This window comes from Haematobia irritans, chromosome 1, assembly GCF_050003625.1.
Source record: "Haematobia irritans isolate KBUSLIRL chromosome 1, ASM5000362v1, whole genome shotgun sequence".
Lineage (NCBI taxonomy): Eukaryota > Metazoa > Arthropoda > Insecta > Diptera > Muscidae > Haematobia > Haematobia irritans.
Genome location: NC_134397.1, coordinates 26,178,471 through 26,203,817, shown reverse-complemented (window position 1 = coordinate 26,203,817; position 25,347 = coordinate 26,178,471). Strand labels below are relative to the sequence as shown.

At 28.4% G+C, this 25,347-nt stretch overlaps 2 protein-coding genes across 3 annotated transcripts in view; one reads left to right on the top strand and one right to left on the bottom strand.

The window, feature by feature from the left end:
- The first annotated feature begins 1,719 nt into the window (after window positions 1–1,719).
- On the top strand, window positions 1,720–6,730 carry LOC142220472 (uncharacterized). The gene is made up of 6 exons (XM_075289646.1): window positions 1,720–2,469; window positions 2,534–2,677; window positions 3,181–3,288; window positions 3,422–3,515; window positions 5,451–5,589; window positions 5,663–6,730. The coding sequence occupies exons 1-6, from the start codon at window positions 1,807–1,809 to the stop codon at window positions 6,450–6,452; spliced, it is 1,938 nt and encodes a 645-aa protein (XP_075145761.1). The 5' UTR covers window positions 1,720–1,806; the 3' UTR covers window positions 6,453–6,730.
- Window positions 6,731–8,230: 1,500 nt separating this feature from the next.
- lili (LMBR1-like protein lilipod) overlaps window positions 8,231–25,347 on the bottom strand; it is an 82,069-nt gene continuing 64,952 nt past the window's right edge. Inside the window, exons 6-9 of one of the 2 annotated variants that reach the window (XM_075289649.1) lie at window positions 24,339–24,991; window positions 24,046–24,277; window positions 19,447–19,603; window positions 8,231–8,702 (exon numbers count right to left, since the gene is read on the bottom strand). In XM_075289649.1, the coding sequence (XP_075145764.1) occupies window positions 8,675–8,702; window positions 19,447–19,603; window positions 24,046–24,277; window positions 24,339–24,991 (1,070 nt within the window). In that variant the 3' untranslated portion in view covers window positions 8,231–8,674. Of the gene's footprint in view, window positions 8,703–18,877; window positions 19,604–24,045; window positions 24,278–24,338; window positions 24,992–25,347 lie in introns of those variants that run through there. The other variant, XM_075289648.1, reaches the window with a different exon arrangement.

Sequence of the window (25,347 nt, the reverse complement as noted above, 5' to 3'; positions counted from 1 at the left end):
AAACGAACATAGTACTCACCTTAAAGGTGTGTACTATGTTCGGTTTTTTCACCAAAACACTAAATTAAAAGTACAAAATTATTTATGAAGACTATTATATTTTTATCAAGTCTTATCAAGTAATGGATGGAAAAGATCCAATGAATTGATTGATAATCATTTTATATTTCTAAATTAATTAATTAAGAAAAGTAACCGTGAAAAAAAGCTAGGTTTCAGCTTGAAAACTGAACATAGTACTCAGCTTAAATCGTAATTTTTTCACGATTACTTTTCTTTAATAATCTATTTTAAGGAATACAAACCTTGTGAAAATGTGCTTTGGGCTATTCCCCATCGAGTTATAATGAAATCTGCAACAAATATGTATAATTTTATGCCTTTTTTACTGATTTAGTTTTCACTTTTGTGAAAAAAATTGCCGCTAGAGGTACATACCGGGCCAAATACAATTTTGTAATTATTTTCCATTTTAAAATATTTTGCTTACATATCAGATTCAATGTAAAAACTCCCTGTCCTCTTATTCATAAGTTAAAGCCTGCTATGCAGGTCTTGCGAAAAACCCTGTTGCATGCCAATAATACAGTTTTCCATATAAAGGTGGGTATTAAGTTCGAGTTGAGCCGCTAAAATCCTCATTTTTTTCACGATTACTTTTCTTTAGTAATCCATTTTAATGAATACAAACTTTGTGCAAATTTACTTTGGGATATTCCCCATCAAGTTATAATGAAATCTGCAACAAATATGTATAATTTTATGACTTTTTTACTGATTTAGTTTTCACTTTAGTGAAAATTAGCGGCTAAACTCGAACTTAATACTCACCTTAAATTTAAAAAGTCGATAACAACGCCTCACGAAAATTTTTGGTAGCAAAAATACGAATTTATTTCTTATGGGATGCGGAAAATCATCAAATCATTAGAGGTGTGCACGTGACACGAAATTGTCGTGACTCACGCGTGATTCGTGAGTCACGCTGACGGCTACGGCGTGAGTGTGCGTGATTAACAAATCAAATGTAGTGCGTGAGCGTGAGTCACGAAAATAATATCGTCGTGAGTGTGCGTGAGTAACGAATTTCGGAAAAACACGCTCACGAAAATAATCCCGCTTACGAACATAAAATGCCTACGGGTTGAATTCATTTATAATTTTAGTGACATCCTATGTGTTAACAAGATTTATAACGCTCTCGATTTTAATTGTACTCATGTTTTTAGTCAGTTTGTACAGGTAAATTACTCATAAAATTATTAAATTACTCATAAAATTATTCATAATTTTTATTCGTGAGTCACGAGGTTTTTCGTGAGTCACGACATTTTTCGTGAGTCACGATATTTTTCGTGAGTCACGATATTTTTCGTGAGTCACGACATTTAAAAGATTTTCGTGCGTGAGTACAAATTTTCTTTTCGTGAACGTGCATGAGCATGAGTCCTACCAAAAAATATCATGCGTGAGTGTGCGTGAATAAGATTTCTCCGTCGTGAGTGTGCGTGAGCAAAATATTACTCACGTGCACACCTCTAGTGCATACCGGCCTTACCTCCCTATTCCTTTGACGAAAGGGTTTGAAATATAGTTGAATTTTAGCATTTTTCGAAGGTTCGTGTTTATTAGAACAGCTGTGAACACATGTTATCGATAACCAGTAAACTAAACCGATTGAGACTTCATGTCACTTATCAAAGTCGTTCCATCCCTATTTTAAGTGCACATACTTGAAGTCCTTAAAGAAAAAAACTTTATATTTTTGTTATAAACTAATTATTAAATGATAAAACAGCCATAAAAATGTCTGATGACGAGTCTATGTCATTAGATCAATATAAAATGAAGGAAACCACAACGATGTGGTCCAAGAAACATTCTTCACAGCAACAACATCAAGTGGCCTATGATATGTTTGGTATGGAACATATGGAAAATTACAGTGTGGAAACGACTGCTTTGCATCGAAAACTCCAAAGTAAAATGGAAGCATTAAGGATACTACGTAAAGAACTGGAAAAATTTCGTACCGAACGTGACCAATTCAAGCTAATGGCCGAGACACTACAATTGCGTTATGCAGCCCTAAGGCGTAATAGCAGTTTCTCAGATTTGACAGGATTCTCTAGCGATTTTAGTGGTGGTACACCAAATTGTGGTGGTAAGAATAGTGTAGCTAAGATTCTCCATGATTCTCGAGAGCGTAATATCAAATTGACCACGGAAGTTGAGTCGCTCAAACAGAAACTTTATGAAGTTCAAGGTGACATTGAAGTTCTACGAAGACAAAAGGCGGCTGTATCATCGTCAGCAAGCAGTGGCGAAAAGAAACGAGATCATGCATCAAATGGAAAATCAAATAAAGATGATATGGAAGCGCTTGACAATTGCTCAATGGAAATGCTGATGCAATGGAAACAAGAACGCTCAAACTTCATATGTCATCTGGAACAATTGAAGAAAAAGGTATTAGCTTTTGGAATATTTTAAGTTGCGAGACCTTCTAATTCATATTTTGTCTTTTTCCTAGAATGCTCAATTAGCCTTTGACCTAAAGGCTGTTATAGACGAAAAAGAGGAATTGATTAACGAAAGGGATGCCTATAAATGTAAAGCCCATCGTTTAAATCATGAACTATTGGTGTCGCTTAAGGCGAAAGAGAAGCATCCAAAGGTAATGATATAAAATATATTAAATCATATAACCGTGTCCAACTGAAAACCAGAAATCCTCTGAAATACTTAGAATTTTGTTTATTATTGAAAATGGGTGCCAACGTGGTACAATCTTTGCATACACAGGATCTTGGGTTCAAATCTAAACAGAGTTTTTCAGCGGTGAATTATACCCTATCAATAATTTCCGAGTGTTTCAAATCTTCTCCAAGTGGTTTCAGAAGTTCACCATTGTGGTATCACAATAGATTGAATAGTCTAGTAGGTTGTAAAAATTCCACAAAAAATCCACATTTTCGAGATTTGAATTCTAATTTTTATAAGGCAAATAAAAGTTTAAATCTAGTTAAAGTGGATTTTGGAAGTATAATGTGTATGTCCATAAGTTAGCCTGAAATATTGGGCTGTCACTATACCTAACCTATAGTTATTGAAAATTAGCAGTGCGGATAGATTTATGATATTTTTAAGGACACTCCTATTATTATTTATATATTACAGCTCCTTGATATTGATAGCATCATTTTGGAAAATAAGTACCTGAATGAACGTTTGAAACACATTGAAAGTGAAGTTGAACTTACCAAACAGGCCGTTAGTAAATACAAGGTAAGTTTTAATATTTTTGTTCACGAAATTTATTTCATATGGATATTTACTACTAATATATATTGTAAATAATTTTATGCTTACCTTATCATATGCCCATTTAATCACTTATATTTGAAATTATCATGCAAAGACAATTTTGGAATCAAGACGCAAAAAGGGTATAATGAAATTAGGTGCACAAACACCAATTAATATCGATGAAAATATATTATCTCATAAACAAGGTAATCGAAATCTAGCCTTCTCGTTCGTCTATTTGATGTTGTATTTTCCTTGTTTTTGTTTTTTTTTTTTATTTATTTTGATATATTTATTAAATTAGAAAAATTTTGAAATTTGGCTCTCTAGCCATTTATAATTATTTATAGATTCCTCAATATAAAATGATAAAGAACTAAAGGGGCATACATAGGTTATCATAATTTTGTCAATAAAAAAATTCCAACTTTCGGGCCACTGTTCTCGGCTGTTTGCAAAGTTTTCTACATATTACAATTCCCAGACATTAAAAAAAAAAAACAAATAAAACGTCCCGCGGAATTTTAAATAGCAAATGTAGCCATGCATTTCTTATGGACATCAATATTTACATAAGAGGTGTATCACAGATTTTACACGGGAACCATTAAAAAGTTCGGCAACGAGACTTAGCAAGATAGTTGGTAGGAAAAAATTTGCTAAGTTTATATCTATATAAAATTTTGACAAAATTTTCTATATAAATAAAATTTTGACAAAATTTTCTATAGAAATAAAATTTTGAACAAATTTTCTATAGAAATAAAATTTTGACAAAATTTTCTATAGAAATAAAATTTTGACAAAATATTCTATAGAAATAAATTTTTGACAAAATTTTCTATAGAAATATAATTTTCTCTAGAAATCAAATTTTGACAAAACAGTCTTTAGAAATAAAATTTTGACAAAATTTTCTATAGAAATAAATTTTTTACAAAATTTCCTATAGCATTGTTGTTGTTTTTATTGCAGCTTAAAACCATACATTGACTAAACTACAAGTGTAGTTTAACCAACAGAGGAAAAGAATGTTTGTCAAATTTATTTGGGCAAAGCCCTATAGACTGCAAGATGGTTGGATGGACGCACGTTTCGGAATTACCACATTCCTCATCAGCATCCTCTACTTGCAGCAAAACTATCAACCAATTATCAGAATAAATTCAGGCAGTTCATTAAACCCAACAATGAACCACACTTGAACCTCCCGAAAAAAGGTTTTGTATGATAGCCGGCTTATGCCGAAATAAATTCAAAACAAACATATCTCTTTTCCTATGCCACTGTCAAATCATCGATTTGAATTCAGTTGGCTGGGTATAATGATAGCCGGCATAAATTTTGACAAAATTTTCTATAGAAATAAAATTTTAACAAAATTTTCTATAGGAATAAAATGTTGACAAAATTTTCTATAGAAATAAAATTTGGGCAAAATTTTTCATAGAAATAAAATTTTGACAAAATTTTCTATAGAAATAAAATGTTGGCAAAATTTTCTATAGAATTAAATTTTTCACAAAATTTTCTATAGAAATAAAAATTGGACAAAATTTGCTATAGAAATAAAATTTGGACAAAATTTTCTATAGAAATAAAATTTGGACAAAATTTTCTATAGAAATAAAATTTGGACAAAATTTTCTATAGAAATAAAATTTTGAAAAAATTTTCTGTAGAAATAAAATTTTGACAAAATTTTCTATAGAAATAAAATGTTGGCAAAATGTTCTATAGAATTCAATTTTTCACAAAATTTTCTATAGAAATAAAATGTTGACAATTTTTTTGACAACATTTTCTATAAAAATAAAATTTTGACAACTTTTTTTTATAAAAAAAAATTTTAAGAAATAAAATTTTGACAACATTTGTATAGAAATAAAATTTTCTAAAATGATATTTGTTAAAATTTTATTAGATTATTTTTGCTCGAACGGCAACCGCGATTGGCATTCATGGAGAATTATTTAAGAGAGAATTTTTAATAAAGTTTATTTTTTTTCGCCAAATTTATTTCACCTTTGTTTGTTTTCTACTTAATTTCTTTTGTTTATTCTTACAATAATGAATTGTTGCAATTATTATTACTTACCATTGCATTGGTCTTTCATTAATCTGCATTTTTTTATTTATAGTTAAAAATTTATTGGAGAGTGGCATTGAACTACCTACAAAAACTGAAACTATTCATGATTTGAAAACATTGTGCTTGACATTGTTGGACAATTTGAATGATAAAAATCTAGCATTGAATCATCAAAAGAAAACTAACAAGTAAGTTATAAACTCCAATTGAATGTAACTGAGACAATTTTATTTTTTAATATTCTTCTTTTATTCCAAAAAGAATATTAGCTACAAAAATAGCTGAACTGGAACAACGTATGAAAACGTTGGCTGGCATTGAAAACTCTAATGATGATGATGGTTTTTCACCATCTGAATTTTTATTAAAAGGATATTGTCCCTCTATGGTGGATAGTGCTGCTTCTAATTCAGGCAAAGAAGAGAATGAAAATGATCAAGATTCGAAAACTACAAAGACTGGAGCCGGAGCCATATCATCGGCTACCACAGCGCGTAGTACTACATCTTGTGGTGAAAGTCATGTGACTGAAGATTCTGGTACAATGTCCTCTGAAAATGAAGAATCCATGAAAATGCCTCTGGCCACCAATTCCGATGATGGGATGTCTTCTTTGTCAACCGAATCGGGTCGTAGTATATTATCCTCAGAATATGGGATAACCAATAATGGGTTAGGTGCTATAAATCTAAATGATTTCACAGATGCTGCCTTATATGCTTATAAAACAGCCTCATCGACATCAGGATCGGCCGGTGATAAAACACGAAGACCTTTACCACTTCCAAACTCAATAGTTCAGGAACGCATTGATGATTTAAAAGATTTACCTCCAGAATTGGCCGCCTTGGTGCAGAAAGCCCTTCATGAATTGGATCTACGAGATTTTGATGAAGTTGTAGGTGGTGTTGAAGATATTGGTGTAGAAGCCAAAGAAGAAGATTTACCATTAAATATGGATGACCAAGAAATTGAAGATATCATGGAGGAAGAACTCAATAGTGAGGATGGTGCTATTGGGGGATGCAAGAGTTTGATTAAGGCTAATTAAAAAAGTGTAAGAGACTTGTAATTTTCTTTATACTCTCTAGGCATGTAAAAAAAACAAAAAAGGTCGGGTATCATTTGCTTCATAGTTTTGTACTTCTATGCTGGTTTGCATACTTTTATAAAGAATTAAAATAATTAATGTCGAATGCTGGCATTTGCGAAAAATCGTCCTTTGCGAAGTCGACCTTGATTTTTACAAATGGTGAAAAACTTTTAATATTTTGAAAATCAACTTTTGATCGAATAAATGACTTTTAATGCTAAAATCGAAACCAAAAATCACTATTTCATAATTGCAAAAGTCAATTTTTCCAAATTTTTAAAAAGTCGTAATATAATGTTATACATTTGGAAAGAATCGAACTTTTCAAATTTAAAACTTGGCCTGTCCCAATGGTGACAAAGTTTTCTGTTTCTATTGAAATCAAATAATAGACTGGTTGTCGAATAATTTACTTTTAATGATAAAGTCTAAAATTCGAGCTTTGCAAAGTCGATAATGGATTTTTTTTCTAAACTACCCATGAAGACAGATTTTTTGATATAGCTCCCAGGCGTTTTATTTCCAAAATTTAAATTGTATCTTATGACATTTTGGAACATGGAGTTTTTGTTTGTTTTGCTCATTAATAGATAATGAAGGAATTTCTCGACATATATTTCCTGGCTTCCAAGAAGCCGCAATTTTTTATTAAATTTCCATGAAATTTAGGAACTTGATTTTAGATTCCTTTGAAATATGGGTCTTTTTCAGACCGGTAAACAGACGTGTCCAAGACTTTAAAACTTTTTTATCCGAACTGTAGATTATTATTTTTTTTTTTGCACTTGGACACAATAATTCAAATCCATGAAATGTTTAAACCCGGCCATATTTATGTATTTATTTTATTTTTTGTTTCCTTCCTCCTCACATATTAGGCCTCACAAAATAATCGTTACCACTACTACTATTAATATTTATACCTACATCATATCAGCAAATGAATGCTAAAAAAGATTCCAATTTATGGAAGTTAAACCAACCCACATTCCCCCTTCTCTGTGTTTAGGTCTATAACTCAACTTTTTCTCTCAAACTCTATATAGAAAAAAAAATAAATAACAACAAAAAACAACATATATATTTTCGAGTCAGTTTTTTGAAAATCAAAACAATATAAAAATAAATGAAATAATATTGAAAATATTTAACTGCCGCCCTATCTATCAATAAAAACAAGATAAAATGTTAAAATGTACCTTTTACAATAAAAACGGAATAATTCACAGATAGCTTCATGTTCACCATACATAGAAAATACCAACACGCCATCATAAAATTGTTCACATCAATACATATATATTTTATTGTTAAACATTCGCAATAGTAATCAAAAGTATTTGTTAAGTTTTTTCTATTTTGTCAGATAGAAAATGTATGCCTTTGATAGAAAATGCTAGGCCATCCCACAATAATCCTCAAATAATACTTTTTTTTATTATAACTTTGGTTCGTTAATTTTTTCTTTAACGAATTTGATTATAGGCAATTGATGAAAAATAGCCACAAGAATAAGAAAAACAAACATGGCTTACGAATTATTTATACATACATATTTATTGTTAATATAAAATACAAGACTAAAACAAAAATAAACAAATATGACAGATAAATAAAGCTACAAAAAAATTTTATGAATTAATCGAATCGGAAATTAATATGTGTTTCATTTTACATTTTTATTAATGTGATTTAATATTAAGCTTAATTTATATATTTTCAGTCGTAAATGTCATCTTTGGTATTAGAAAAGATTTAAAATCATTTAAAATGCTTCCGTTTGAAAAAAGGATAAGGAGTACTATTGGTAATGAGAAAGTCTACGAAGAAATCTCCATTTATTAATTCCACATTAAAAATAATTAATTACATATAAAAAAATAATTAATTATATATTAATTTTTGTCTCCATTTTCTATCTAAATTTGTCAATATGGCCATAAATATAAATTTAAAAAAATACCGAATTATAAATTTCACCCAAATTTTTTATATTACAATTTATTAATTTAATTTATTCGTCTAATGTTTTGGGCCATAGGGAGACATTAAATTACATTCGAACTATGTATAAAAAAATATACATACGATGATGTCACGGGAGGATCATATTATTTTGCTAATTATTTATTATTTTTAACTAGGCTTATATACAAATATGAAGAAGCTTTATGCTTAAATTATCCCAACGTGAATATTGCGCTTAATCTGAAAATGAACACAAAACAAAAATAAACGTAAAACAACAAATTTACATAAATTATACATAAAATATATAAGTATTGGTATATGAAATGCAAAAGACTATGAATTCGTAAAAAACAAGAAAAGCTTGAAAATTGTTAGAATTTGATTTGTATTCAAACATTTAAAATTGAAATGTTTGAAAATAGTTTGAAATTAATTTGTTTCCAAAATTATCTCAAATATGTAAAAATGTGAAATTGTAAAAGTATTCATCGAAACCCCTATGAAAAGTAAATTGTCCTGGCTGGTTTTTCGTCCTTAAAGTGGTTGAGGGTAAACCCAAGATTTCGGCTCCTAAATCTGCTGTTAAGATGTTGAGAAACACATTTAGGAAAGGCTCGCATAAAGCCTTTTTGCAATAAGAAATATCAGATGTACCGACTCAACTTCGCCAAAGATCGTATAAGTTGAGAGTTCTGGAAATCCGTGATTTTCGCAAACGAGTCAAAATTTAAAATTTTTGGTTCAGTCAGCATGAAACTACCAAACAAAAAAATCTTCTATAGACAAATTTGTCCAAATTTTATTTCTATAGACATTTTTATTAAAATTTTATTTCTATAGAAAATTTTGCCAAAATTTTATCTCAATAGCGAATTTTGTCAAAATTTTATTTCTATAGAGAATTTTGTCAAAATTTTGTTTCTATAGAAAATTTTGTCAAAATTTTATTTCTATAGAAAATTTTGTTAAAATTTTATTTCTATAGAAAATTTTGTTAAAATTTTATTACTATAGAAAAATTTGTTAAAATTTTATTACTATAGAAAAGTTTGTTGAAATTTTATTTCTATAGAAAATTTTGTCAAAATTTTATTTGTATAGAAAATTTTGTCAAAATTTTATTCCTATAGATCATTTTGCCAAAATTTAATTTCAATAGAAAATTTTGTCAAAATTTAATTTCAATAGAAAATTTTGTCAAAATTTTATTTCTATAGAAAACGTTGTCAAAATTTAATTTCAATAGAAAATTGTGTCAAAATTTTATTTCTATAGAAAATTTTGTGAAAATTTTATTTCTATAAAAAATTTTGTCAAAATTTTATTTCTATAGAAAAATTTTACTTCAATAAAAAATTTTGTTCAAATTTTATATCTATAGACAATTTTGTCAAAATTTTATTTCTATAGAAATTGTTTTTCAAAATTTAATTTCTATAATTTATTTCTATAGAAACTTTTATCAAAATTTTATTTCAATAGAAAATTTTGTTAAAATTTAATTTCAATAGAAAATTTTGTTCAAATTTTATTTCTATAGAAAATCTTGTCAAAATTTTATTTCAATAGAAAATTTTGTCAAAATTTTATATCTATAGAAAATTATGTCAAAATTTTATTTCTATAGAAAATTTTGTCAAAATTTAATTTCTATAGAAAATTTTGTCAAAATTTTATTTCTATAGAAAATTTTGTCAAAATTTTATTTCTATAGAAAATTTTGTCAAAATTTTATATCTATAGAAAATTTTGTCAAAATTTCATTTCTATAGAAAATTTTGGCATTGGCTCATTTGGAACTATGCCAACCTTATAACACCACAAGCACAGTCTCCAGACTTGAACGTCAATGAAAATTTTTGGGCTTTGCCGGAGCAAAACATACGTAAACACTGCATATCGAATGAGGAGAGCCTAAAAAAGGCGCACAGAAAAGCTTGTAGATTCGATATCAAACAAATAGAAAATTTTTTTAAAATTTAATTTCTATAGAAAAATATGTCAAAATTTTATTTCAATAAAAAATGTCAAAATTTAATTTCAATACAAAATTTTGTCAAAATTTTATTTCTATAAAAAACTTTGTCAAAATTTAATTTCAATAGAAAATTTTGTCAAAATTTCTATAGAAAATTATGTCAAAATTTAATTTCTATAGGAAATTTTGTCAAAATTTTATTTCAATAGAAAATTTTGTCAAAATTTTATTTCAATTTGTCCAAATTTTATTTCAATAGAAAATTTTGTCAAAATTTTATTTCAATTGAAGGTTAGGTTAGGTGGCAGCCCGATGTATCAGGCTCACTTAGACTATTCAGTCCATTGTGGTACCACATGGGTGAACTTCTCTCTTATCACTGAGTGCTGCCCGATTCCATGTTAAGCTCAATGACAAGGGACCTCCTTTTAATAGCCGAGTCCGAACGGCGTTCCACATTGCTGTTAAACCACTTAGAGAAGCTTTGAAACCCTCAGAAATGTCACCAGCATTACTGAGGTGGGATAACCCACCGCTGAAAAACTTTTTGGTGTTCGGTCGGAGCAGGAATCGAACCCACGACCTAGGGTATGCAAGGCGGGCATGCTAACCATTGCACCACGGTGGCTCCCTATTTCAATTGAAAATTTTGTCAAAGTTTTATACCTATAGACAATTTTGTCAAAATTTTATTTCAATAGAAATTGTTTTTCAAAATTTAATTTCTATAATTTATTTCTATAGAAACTTTTATCAAAATGTTATTTCAATAGAAAATTTTGTCAAAATTTTATTTCAATAGAAAATTTTGTTCAAATTTTATTTCCATAGAAAATCTTGTCAAAATTTGATTTCAATAGAAAATTTTGTCAAAATATTATATCTATAGAAATTTTTGTTAAAATTTTATTTCTATAGAAATTTTTTTCAAAATTTAATTTCTATAGAAAATTGTGTGAAAAATTAATTTCTATAGAAAATTATGTCAAAATTTTATGTCTATAGAAAATTTTGTCAAAATTTTATATCTATAGAAAATGTTGTCTATAGAAAATTTTGACATTGGCTCATTTGGAACTATGCCAACCTTATAACACCACAAACACAGTCTCCAGACTTGAACGTCATTGAAAATTTTTGGGCTTTGCCGGAGCAAAACATACGTAAACACTGCATATCGAATGAGGAGAGCCTAAAAAAGGCGCTGCTGGAATAATAGCTGAAAATTAGGCCAGAAACCACAGAAAAGCTTGTAGATTCGGTATCAAACAAAACAAGTCTCTTCTGGACCAAAATCTATCTCTAGCTCGTGCATAAATTTGTTAAATATCTATATGTTTTAGTATTGGGTGCGTAAATCAGATAAAGGTGGGTATTAAGTTCGAAATTAACCGCTAAAATCAGATATAAATCTATAAAACATTTTTGACAAATTTTATTATATCTTGGTTGGGACTAATCCAAAGCAACGTTAGAAAAAGTTTTTCTTTAAAATATGTTATTAAAGAAAAGTAACCGTAAAAATGGTTATTTTAGCGTGATAATGTCAATTTAATATCAGCCTTCATATAGAAACAGCGGCTTAGTATCGAACTGAATAGATGCTTGTGAGCCGAGCATTGCGTGATAAACTGTGACAATATATGAAAGCACTCGATCCGATGGTCTGGCTAATCGGCCCTTTGGGTCGATTGGTGGATTTAGTCAAAAGATGAGTTAGTTTTTCGTCGTCGTGTCCATATTTTACCAGAAATATGGGAAAAAGTAGTGGCTAGCGATGAAAAATTCTTTGACTGATCAATTTAAAAAAAAAAATTCTAACATTTGAAAAACCCCCTAATTTTTTATTCGCTTTTCACAAGGGCAAAGCACCGGTTAAGATTTTCATGTAACTCCCTACAAGTTGTATACCAATTTGGATCAATATATCACACCCTTTAATTGTGAAGGTAGGTGAAGAGGGTTTCTAAGGGCGTTTTCGATTCGCAAAAAATATGTTGCCTTGGTGTTACACTACTTTTTCCCTAATTGACATTTCGGCCAAATGATAGTGTAATTCTAAAGTTTTTATTAATTTATAATATTGTGAGGTATAAAGTATCCAAAATCTATGACAGTGTCCTTGATAACTTGCAATCAATTTCGAGAATGTTGCACATTTTTCCCAATCGAAATCGCCATAAGATTTTAAATGGGTAGATGACTAATTTTGGAATTTGCAGAAAATTATTAAAAAAGTTGCTTCATTCGCTTAAAAATAAAAATGTTAATTAACGGACTATTGCCAACAATTAACTTGTTTATTTTTTTGGTGATTTGCTCAAAACCAGGAAAATAACGAACAATTTGATACTCCTTTTTCTATTATGTGTATATATACATTAATTTCATTTACTTTTGCATTTCAAGCTATAATAAAGTTTCTTAAAAAAAGATGGGTATTAGTTTACTTTTTCTTGGGTGAAATTAAACTTTAGAATGCGGTAACAAAAATAGCAGATTCTAAAAGGACATTCATTTACTACAAAGCGCTTTGTTTCTTTTTTTCGATTTGGAATATTTTTCACCCAAGAAAAACTTTCTTAATAACCACATTAAAAAAAGGGCAGGAGAATACAAATATAATTAGGATGATATATGTAAATGAATTAATGAACATCAATGGAATCTCATGAAAACGACAGAAGGAGAGGAAAAGGAGAAAAATTAGTAACTAATCACGACCTCATAAGTGTGATGACTTTGAAAACTATTCACAAATACTACATTTCTATTCATAACTACAATTTACAAATATTTCGAACAGACATACTTACAGTTATAAACAGGTTTCCTTTTTTTAAGGCCAGTGCAATGTTCGGTTTTCACGTGGAAATTTTCGTGGCTACTTTATTCAACTAATTAAAAAGCGATATAATTTTACTCAATGGATGAGTGCGTTCTATTTCATCTAGATTTTGCCAATATTTTGGTTTTCATTTATATTTTTAAATTATTTTCCAAGAATTAACCGCAAAACCACGCAGTAAAATATACCTAATATCCGGAATTTTAACAATGATGAAACACTCAGAAATCACTAAAGATTATCTCACCGACAGCTGAGAAATTGTTTAGGGTTTGCTAACCAATGCATAATTGAGGTTCACCGATTTTCACATTGAAAATGAGATACAAAAGGGAAAAACCCAAAAGAAACTCCAGATGTCATGGTAAAATCAAAATAAAGAGCAAATTGTTCAGAAGACATCAAAATGAGTGTCAATATTTTTCCAGGACCATTTGCGAAATATCTGGATACTGTGGAGAATACTCCTCTCGTGACGTCATATATCCAATATGAGCTAAAACTGTTTACTGGTTTGAATGTGGCGAGAAATTCTTTTTTGATTTTGCCAAGTGTGACGTACAGTTATTTTTTTTTTCAGCCACACTGAAATCCGTTTTCAGCAGACTTTTTGCGGTTTTAGCAGTCTTTTCTGCAAACAAATTTCTTGGCGAGATTTTTTTTTTTTATTTTGCCCAGTGTGATGTACCGTTAGTTTTTTTTTTTTTTTTGTTAATTTAAATCATACTGAAATCCGTTTTCAGCAGACTTTTTGTGATTTTAGCAGACTTTTCTGCAAACAAATTTCTTCTAACAAATTTCTTTGAGTTCAAGTTCAAAGACCATATAATGTTGACGACAGGTTTCTTAGCAATTGTGTTGGCTTTTTTTCGAGCTCCAGATGCCACAATTTTCCTTGTTGACCTAGCCACCAAGGCGGAAAGGATCCTCATTAGTCAAGATGTTTTGTCGTTGTAATTCCGGTCAACATTGTGTACAAACATAGAAAATAGTTTGCTAAACACAGACGTCGGTGTCTATTTTAATATTTTTGTACTTCGTTAAATTAAAAGTTAAAGTTTATAAAATGTTACCCAAAGCAAACTTGATGAACAAAAATTGTTGTTCATGTATTTTTTGTATATTTTATAACAAAGAGGGGAAGGTATGCCGGTAATGATTTTTCGCTGTAATTCCGATCACCACATTTGCAGTGTATTTTTATAATTTTAATGCGAGTTTGAGGTGTGTGATTTTTTCCATTTTTGGTTATGCCAAAGAATAAAATCTTCACAAGTGACATATACCAAAATAGCGGATATTTCAAAATAACACCTGTGTTGACAAATTGTTTTTTATTTGACCAAAAAAATGATTCTTGGTTGTACATTTACTATTATTGACCCCGATACTTTCAAATAAAGAAAAAGAATTTTTTATTTAAATTTTTAAAACGTTTTCTTTTTTTCTTTTTTTTTAAATAAAATTTTATAAAAGTCTATATGAGGTTATTAGTAAACAACAATACTTGCAAACAGTTCTTTTAATCATTTGTTTCGTTTTGTTTTTCGTTATTAATCGTATGCATATGTGTGTTATATTTAATGCTATAATTATGAAATAGAATTATATAAAGATTTTATGAAATTATTTATTAAAAATTGAAAATAATATATGAAATTTATTAAATATAAAATAAACAGCCTTATTCGCAATCAACTTGATTGATATTTTTTTTAATTCAAATTAAAAACCTGAAATACAGAATTTTTAAGGATTTTTTTTATAAAACTAAAGAAAGTTTTTTTTTATAACTAGTCACGATTTTTTCAATTCGAAATTTTGTTTATTTCATAAAATCTTTGAGAATCACAAACTTATAGAAGTAAAATATGATAGAATACAATAAATTGAATCGAATTGAAGTCTATTTCGATACTTTTCTAATTTACTGTTAGTGTTTTAGCAGTTTAAGGCTGCCTCCTTTTTTTGGGGTATCAGTAGTTGCTTGCAAAAACTTCTTTGAGTGGAAAAGCAGTATTTTTTCCAATCTATGAAAATTTCTGGAGACAGATTTAGTCAAACCAGACAATTATAATCAGAATAAATAAGGCGAAATTTCAATGGAAATTCGCAATTTCGAGTTAATTTTTTTGGCTATTAAAAAGTTTCTTTTTTGACTTTTCAAAAAAATATTTCCTGTTTTCAATCACGAAATTAATTGATCCAATTAATTTTTAATTGCATTATCTTCAATCCCTGAAATGTTAGTATCATTGAGCATTAATTTTTGTTGTAATTAAAAAATGAATTAAATTTTTTATTTAATATTATTTAAAATTCAATTTTTATTTTAATTTATAAAATTAATTGATACTATTAACTTTTTAATCAAACTAGAAACGTTAAGTCAAAAATGAAAAATATTTCTTGTTTTTTATTGTGAAATTAATTGATTAATTTTTAATTGAATTGTCTCCAATCACAGAATTGATGGTATTATTAAGCATTAATTTTTGTTTTAATTAAAAAAAATTGTTGAATGGATTAAATTTTAAATTTAATATTTTTTAAAGTTCAATTAAAATGGTAGTTGGAAAAATTTTGTTGATATTTTTTCTCTGTGTAATTGAAAATCAACCGTTGGTGCACGTACACCGAAAAAATTATGCCAAAATAATCCCAAATAAAAATTTTATTGGAGCTGAAAACATTTTCAATTAGAAAATTAATTTATATTAACTTTTTAATCAAACTAGAACTAGAAAACTAGAAACATTTTTTTATCGTGAAATTAATTGATCCGTTTAATTTTTAATTGAATTGTCTCCAATCACATAATTGATAGTATCATTAAGCATTAATTTTTGTTTTAATTAAAAAAATTATTGAATGGATTAAATTTTAAATTTAATATTTTTTAAAATTCAATTAAAATTGTAGTTGGAAAAATTTTGTTGATATTTTTTCTGTGTAATTGAAAATCCACTGTTGGTATACGTACACCGAAAAAATAATGCCGAAATAATCACAAATAAAAACTTGATTGAAGCTGAAAACATTTTCAATAAGAAAATTAATTGATACTATTAACTTTTTAATCAAACTAGAAACATTAAGTCAAAAATAAAAAATATTTCTTGTTTTTTTATCGTGAAATTAATTGATCCGATTAATTTTTAATTTAATTATCTCCAATCACAGAAGTTATATTATCATTAAAATTAATTTTTGTTTTAATTAAAAAAAATTTTGTTTTAATTGAATGGATTACATTTTTAATTTAATAGTTTTTAAAATTCAATTAAAATTATAGTTGGATAAATTTTGTTGATATTTTTTGTGTCGTTGAAAATTGAATTTTTGGTGCACGTACACCGAAAAAATTATGCCAAAATAATCCCAAATAAAAACTTGATTGATGCTGAAAACATTTTCAATTAGAAAATACTATTAACTTTTTAATCAAACTAGAACTATTTCTTGTTTTTTTTTTTTATCGTGAAATTAATTGATCGGATTAATTTTTAATTGAATTATCTCCAATCACAGAAGTGATAGTATCATTAAAATTAATTTTTTTTTTAATTAAAAAAATCCTTGAATGGATTACATTTTTAATTTAATAGTTTTTAAAATTCAATTAAAATTATAGTTGGATAAATTTTGTTGATATTTTTTCTGTGTCGTTGAAAATCGAATTGTTGGTGTGCGTACACAGAAAAAATAATACAAAAAGTTAAAAGTTGATGGAAGCTGAAATCATTTTCAATTGAAACATTAATTGATACAATTAACTTGTTAATCAAACTAGAAACATTAAGTCGAATTTTTAAATTTTTAATTTAAAATTTAATTGATTTAAATTTTTACTCAAACTTGGAAGACTAACGGCCATTTTCATGTAGCTCCGTTAAGCTTTAACTCCCCGTTAGCAGAAAGAAAAAAGTAAATATATTCTCTCTGGTTAACTTTAAAGGTGGGTATTAAGTTCGAGTTTAGCCGCTAAAATCGTAATTTTTTCACGATTACTTTTCTTTAATAATCAATCCATTTTAAGAAATACAAACTTTGTGGAAATTTTGCTTTGGGCTATTCCCCATCAAGTTATAATTAAATTTGCAACAAATATGTATAATTTTATGCCTTTTTTGCTGATTTAGTTTTCACTTTAGCGGCTAAACTCACCTTAAAGGTGAGTTGGAAAAATTTTGTTGATATTTTTTCTCTGTGTAATTGAAAATCAACCGTTGGTGCACGTACACCGAAAAAATTATGCCAAAATAATCCCAAATAAAAACTTGATTGAAGCTGAAAACATTTTCAATTAGATAATTAATTGATACTATTAACTTTTTAATCAAACTAGAACTAGAAAACTAGAACGAGTTTAGCCGCTAAAATTGCTAAAGTGAAAACTAAGTCAGTAAAAAAATGGCATAAAATTATACATATTCGTTGCAAATTTTATTATAACTTGATTGTTATAATAAGTATAATGAGTTTGTATTCCTTAAAGTGGATTAAGTAAGAAAAGTAATCTTGAAAAAATTGCGATTTTAGCGGCTAAACTCGAACTTAACACCCCCCTTAACTGAAAAATTTTCAGCAGTTATGTTTTTAACTGGCATATGGAATATATAGACAAGATGACAGATATGTCCATAATACGATTTAAAAGTTCGTTAGCTAACGTAGCACTAACGGAGCTTCATGAAAATGAGGGTAAAAGTCAGTTAAAAAAGTTAAGAAAGTCTTTGAAAATAGTTACACTTTTAATTAAAAAAGTAATTGATTTTTGCAATCGACATCAATTAAATTTTTAATTAAATCAATTAAAAAATTCATTCAAATTTGTTAATCAAATCAATTAAGTTTTAAATTAAACATTTTTTACGACCACACAGAAAAAAATCACAAAAGTTAATAGTATCAATACATTTTTTTTATAGACTTTCAATTAATTTTTTAATTGATACCATCATTTCTGCCATTGAAGACATTTCAATTAAAATTTAATAGGATCAATTAATTTCGTAATTGAATCAGTATTTTTGGTTTTGTGTGACGATGACCCTTTTGAAGATTTTTTCGTTACGGTTATTTAAAAGATTTTAGTCTATTGGACGACTACTCAATAAATCGTTGAAGAATCGGCAAAATGTCGAAAACTGGTCACAAAACTCGACATTAAGAAAGTTTCATGATTTGATTTATTTCCAATTTATGGACTTGCAAAGTTCAAATACGACTTATTTAATCCCAAACATTTTTTTTTTTAATTCAAATGTTTCTGCGGTTATATCGAAATAGACTTGAGCAATTCATTAAGCATGCTATAAGCATATATTTAATCGATGAATCGAATGTATGATTTTAACAACTAATAATTATAATATCTTTTTTGTTTATTAAAAATATACTATTTAGTAATAGTTTAGGTTAATAGTATTTAAGGACCGTTTCTTAACAAATATGCATTTATGCAATTTTTTAATTAATGAAATAAAACATGGTTTTGTTTTGTTTTGTTTTTTTTTTTTTTTCAATTTAGTTAGTAAAAATTCTCATAATGCATAATGAAAAATTTAAATGATGTCACGCCGCTTTTTATCAAATATTTCTATAATTTTTATTAAATCTAAAATTTTGTAAAAATACAACTAAAATATGAAATAGGTTAATGGATCGAGATACATAGATAGCATTTCTTTTATTGTTATTGTTAAAGTCTATTATTATTAATATTATTATTGTATTGTAGATTCATTGGCGGCTAAGGTTTAATTTTTAAATGTCTTGCATGAATATTGCGAAATGTTCTTATAAACGACACAAGAAAACCATTCTCATTTATATGTTCACTAAAGCGATGCCACATCACTGAAGCCAACGAGGTGGCTGCATTTGTCGACGAAATGATTGGTGATGATGGCGATGTCGATGATGCTAAATCTAATGATGATGATGGTAAGGAAATTCTGCTGTTTGCCATAGTAGCACTATGATGAACATTATATGAATGCAAAAAATGATTTTGATGACTGGTTGCTGTTGTTGTTGTTGGCAGTGATGATGATGATGATGATGATGGAATGATTTTTATGCGTCGTTTTAGTAAATATCAGTTGATGAATGACATGTAATTGGTAAAAATCACATAGTTTTCTACTAACCGCGCACACAACTCTTGTCGCACAGTTGCTGTGAATTTATTTGCCACCACTAGTGCTGTTGTTGTACCAAATACCAAATTATAAAGTAATACAATTTGGAAATTTCCCAGCCATTCGATGGCACCAAAATCACCCAAAAGATCGAAATTGGTTATACCTGAAATAAGAGAAAAAATGAACATTTTTGGGATGCATTATATTGAAAATGTACAACAAAAATGAAGAAAACTTGACAAAAACTGAAAAAGTGATAAGATTGAAAAGCTATGATATATACCCCAGATCAGAGTGATATATGATATAATCTCTACATTTGATCCTTTGAGAATCTGGAAGTAGCTCAACATAGGTTATTCATTATCAGTGAGTAAATTAGAAAATCGGGCGGGACCGACTATATCATACCGTTAATGAGTTAGTAAACCTGAATAGATAAACCTAAATCTCAGGCAATGTGGCTGACCAGTGTTGCCAGTATTTTTCTGGCTCTTGTCCCCAAATTATGATGTTTTCGTCCCCAAAAATCCCAAATTTAAACTTAAATTCTTCACAAAAATCCCCAATTCATTTTTGAAAAGTTTTTTTTTTTTTTGCAAAAAAGCAAAAGGCTCTTCTGTAGAAAATTAGTACAAATTTAAAAATTAAAATTTTGTCAAATCCAGCAAGCTTCAATAAGATCAAGATTTCGAACCACAACACGAAGAGACGAGTGATCGTCTTCCAAATGGTGGAGATATGAAACTGGGAGTTCGGACGCCTTGTATTTATGAAAGATAATTTATTTCTAAATATTCAAGTAGTAATCTTGGGTGATAGACACGTTGCTAAAGTTGGTAGAATTCTACCAGAAATGATAGATTTTTTATTGTTTGTTTGGTAGATTGGTAGAATTTAGGATGTTTTAGAAGATTTAGTCTTCTGGCAAAATTTTCTTATAGAAATAAAATTTTGACAAAATTTTCTATATAGAAATAAAATTTTGAGAAAATTTTCTATATAAAAAAAAAACAAAATTGAGAAAAATTTTCTATAGAAATACATTTTTGAAAAAAATGTTCTATAGAAATAAAGTTTTGAAAAAATGTTCTAAAGAAATAAAATTTTGACAAAATTTTCTATAGAAATACAATTTTGACAAAATTTTCTATATACAAATAAAATTTTGACAAAATATTCTATAGAAATAACATTTTTACAAAATTTTCTATATAAAAAAAAAACAAAAATTGAGAAAAATTTTCTATAGAAATAAATTTTTCAAAAAAATGTTCTATAGAAATAAAGTTTTGAAAAAATGTTCTATAGAAATAAAGTTTTGAAAAAAATTTCTATAGAAATAAATTTTTGAAAAAATGTTCTATAGAAATAAAGTTTTGAAAAAATTTTCTATAGAAATAAAATTTTGACACAATTTTCTATAGAAATAAAATTTTGACAAAATTTTGACAAAATTTTCTTATTGAAATAAAATGTTGACAAAATTTTCTATAGAAATAAAATTTTGACAAAATTTTCTATAGAAATAAAATTTTTACAAAAGTTTTTATAGAAATAAAATTTTGACAAAAAAAATAGAAATAAAATTTTGACAAAATTTTCTATAGAAATAAAATTTTGACAAAATTTTCTATAGAAATAAAATTTTGACAAAATTTCCAATAGAAATAAAATTTTGACAAAATTTTCTATAGAAATAAAATTTTGACAAAATTTTCTATAGAAATAAAATTTTGACAAAATTTTCTATAGAAATAAAATTTTGACAAAATTTTCTATAGAAATAAAATTTTGACAAAATTTTCTATAGAAATAAAATTTGAACAAAATTTCCAATAGAAATAAAATTTTGACATAATTTTCTATAGAAATAAAATTTTGACAAAATCTTCAATAGAAATAAAATTTTGACAAAATTTCCAATAGAAATAAAATTTTGATAAAATTTTCTATAGAAATAAAATTTTGACAAAATTTTCTATAGAAATAAAATTTTGACAAAATTTTCTATAGAAATAAAATTTTGACAACATTTTCTATAGAAATAAAATTTTGACAAAATTTTCTATAGAAATAAAATTTTGACAAAATTTCTATAGAAATCAAATTTTGACAAAATTTTCTATAGAAATAAAATATTGACAAAATTTTCTATGGAAATAAATTTTTTACAAAAGTTTTTATAGAAATAAAATTTTAACAAAATTTTCTATAGAAATAAAATTTTGACAAAATTTTCTATAGAAATAAAATATTGACAAAATTTTCTATGGAAATAAATTTTTTACAAAAGTTTTTATAGAAATAAAATTTTAACAAAATTTTCTATAGAAATAAAATTTTAACAAAATTTTCTATAGAAATAAAATTTTGACAAAATTTTCTATAGAAATAAAATTTTCTATAGAAATAAAATTTTGACAAAATGTTCTATAGAAATAAAATTTTGACAAAACTTTCTATAGAAATAAAATTTTGACAAAATTTTCTCTGGAAATAATGTTTTATTGTTGGTTTGTTTTTCAGCCATATTGTATTATTTCACAACAAATATGAAATAAAATTTTGACGAAATTTTCTATAGAAATAAAATTTTGACAAATTTTACATAGAAATAAAGTTTTGACGAAATTGTCTATAGAAATAGAATTTTCACAAAATTTTCTATAGAAATAAAATTTTATTAAAAAAGATCAAACCTATTTCTCGAAAAAATCCCCAAATTTATGGAAATTCTCCACAAAATCCCCAACTCAGAAATTTCGTTCCCATTCGTGAAAAAATATCCCCAATTTGGGGAAAATCCCCAATACTGGCTTTGCACATTTACGAGGATTGCCTTTTATAATTCTGGAGTAGACACCATAAAAATATTAATAATCGATAATTGCCTTTTGTTTTTCGAAATATTCCCCAATAAGATCTACACAATTTTGCATGCTTTTGAACAAATTGTCGAAGCACTTTTGCCACTCTAATTGAGTTATCTCCAAAACATTCTGAACTCGTTAACAGTTTCTTAAGGTGTCAAAAAATGTAGACCTCTCATTTTATTTTTTACGTACGAGAATAAAAAGAAGTCATTCGACGGCGTTTGACCCATCCAATCGATGTTTTGAGCGTTCAAAATTCAGTTGTTTGAGCCGATTCATGAGGGCTCGCATTGTCATGGTGAAGAGTTCGTCGACGGCGGCTGGAGTTCCTGATTTCTTGGAAAACAACTGTCAAACAAATGAGTGATTGACAAATTGTGTGGGATGCAATGCAAACAAAATTTGTTTTACGGACAAATACAACACATATTGAAAATTGAGCTTTGGACGAAAGCAATTGAAGTTCCAAAAAGCGGAAGAGCCCATCAATGCATAAAAATGATAGATTGGAAAAAATCGAGGAGTTGACTTGCCTGCAGGAAAGTGGCCAGTCACCGTATTTGGTTTTCTGCGATGCCATTGAACAATTTTTGAACAAACATTAGGAATTACGCGCCAAAGAGTCAGCTAAAAATTTACACCTTCGATTGGCCACCAGAGCTCTAGCGACACCTATAGTTGTTGTTGTAACAGTTTATTGTGAATTCATCCATTTTTATGTTATGCGCTTTGGTACTTCAGCTTGTATCCAGATCATGGAACTCTGCGATTAAGGATATGTCCAGAGTAATCTGGTGGTGAGTCGGGTAGGTTTAGCTGGGCAAGAGAAAAGATGTGGCTCTTGGTTACAGATGGGACACAGGCCAGCTACTGCTGTCAATCACTCTCTTTCATCCGGTGCTATGGGCGGTGGTCGGACTCCAGGATTAACCTTGTAGTCTCTCTCACCGCTTCAGCTACAGTATCCTAATGAATCCTGTTCAGAACTGCCTGGCTCTCTTTTGTAGCGCTGGAACTCGCGATGATGTAGATCGACTACCTATAGTAATGGTTTGGGACGCCGTTAAGGCCGATGATCGCTCCCCGAATATTATCGGAAAAATGTCATATTGATAATATGGAAGCTCTGGGCACACAAACATTTCGTCTGGACATTCCAACAAAACTTATCACGCATCAGCAAATATTGGCTTACAAAAGAGGTCCCTCACTGCACTATAAAAAAAATAAAGTATCGATCATCTCATGGCGGTACTTCGCTAGGAATGGATCAAAATACCGCAGTGCCACTTTCGTGCAGCGTTTGATGGCTTTGTCGGCCGTTAGAAGGCCATAATTCGAGCTAAAGGTAGCCAATTCGAAAAAATCCTAACTGATTCTAAAATTTTAAGTTGTTTCCGATATTTTTTTCATTTTAAACGAAACATGTTAAAAAAAGTTCTAGTAAAGACTGTCATCACCACCACTTATTTCATTCGGAAGTTATTGTGATTTCAACAGACAGACGGACATCACTCAAGAAGTGATTCTGAGTCGATCAGTATATATTTCATGGTGCCTAAAATCAATATTTCTTTTAGAGGCACATTTTCATGCAGAACAAGTTTATGGTATGAAAACATTTCCAATATTAAACGATTCTTTCTTATTCTAGAGTAACAGATTCCAATGCCATTTATATTTATATAATATGTTTATTAAATCGAAACTAAATACCAAAACTACTTACCAATAATACGGCTAAGTAATGGCAAAGCTGAGCTTAATATCAACACTAAAGCACAATTGAGTATCAATTGGGATAGTGAGGTTTTTCGTCTTTGGGGACGGACATTACGCATAAATGGCATTGTATAGAAGCCCACTGCAGATGTGGCTCCTAAATAGAAAATTAAGCAAACTTCAAGACCAGCACCAAATGGTCCCAATTTTGATAGAGAAGAAATGCCCAAAGTGAATTGCTAAAAAAAACAACACGCCATTAATATTTATACAAAATCTTTATACTCGTATAATACCTACCCTAGTACTTAAAGGCAATGCCTTAATACCAATCAACAATTCCAATGTGTTTTGCACCACCAGTAGTATGGTGATGCCAGTGAAAAACAACAACAGCAACATGGCCAGGGGATAAACGAAATTCCTCTGGAATGCTGAGGATTTTCTTAATTTATCCAATTCTTTGCGTTCAGACTCTAATTCTCTCAGTCTTTCATTAAGTTTTGCTTGACTGTCATGACCCTCACCATTTAAAGGTTTTCTCTGGATGAGATGTGACAATGATGCTCTTTGGATAACATGATTGTAGTAATTACTGAAATTATAATGTTCCTGGTGCAAATGATTATTTGCGTGCAAGACATTGCTATGATTGGGTGTGACGAATGTTATTGTGCTTGCCAAATAATTGCCATTGGGCATGTCGTAGCTGCCGCCGCCTCCCACCACTCTATTGCTGTAATTATTTGCGCTGGAGTTTATGGAAGCATTGCCATTAAGAGATTCATTGATGCTAACATTTTGCAATTCCAAATTGGCCAATTTACGTTTGACACTAGCCTCCTCCATATGAAATGCAATATATTCCTCGTTGACATCACGCAGTAAATGTGGTTTGACCAATACTTGACCCACCACACCGAATAGGCGAACAAAGCCAAATGGTGTACACACTGCAATGAGAGAGAAATTAAAGTGAATTTAATGAAATTTAATTGATATTAATTTAAGGTGAATCATAAACTAAAATTACTAAAAATAAATTAATTGCGTACAATTTGTGATTAAAATCAAGACGTTTCATATAAAAGATATGAAGACTTTGGCAAAAAAGGACAAAAAAAAAACACAACTTCAGGTTCCCAATAGTAAATGATCTTAAAGAAAATCGGATAAAAATCACGGATCCTAATTGTCAAGAAAACCGGAAGACATGTGAGTTACAAATCTACAATTTAGGATAGAAATTGTAATGAAAACTTGGATATTAATTACGGCTTCTAATTTGGCTCTCAAGAAAACATCGGAG

What these genes read in the sequence shown, in the direction of transcription:
- LOC142220472 (XM_075289646.1), top strand. Translation starts at nt 1,807, where the DNA reads ATGTCTGATGACGAGTCTATGTCATTAGATCAATATAAAATGAAGGAA. An exon ending in TGGAACAATTGAAGAAAAAG is followed by an intron (nt 2,470 to 2,533) that starts GTATTAGCTTTT and finishes TCTTTTTCCTAG; the next exon opens with AATGCTCAATTAGCCTTTGA. An exon ending in AGGCCGTTAGTAAATACAAG is followed by an intron (nt 3,289 to 3,421) that starts GTAAGTTTTAAT and finishes TATCATGCAAAG; the next exon opens with ACAATTTTGGAATCAAGACG.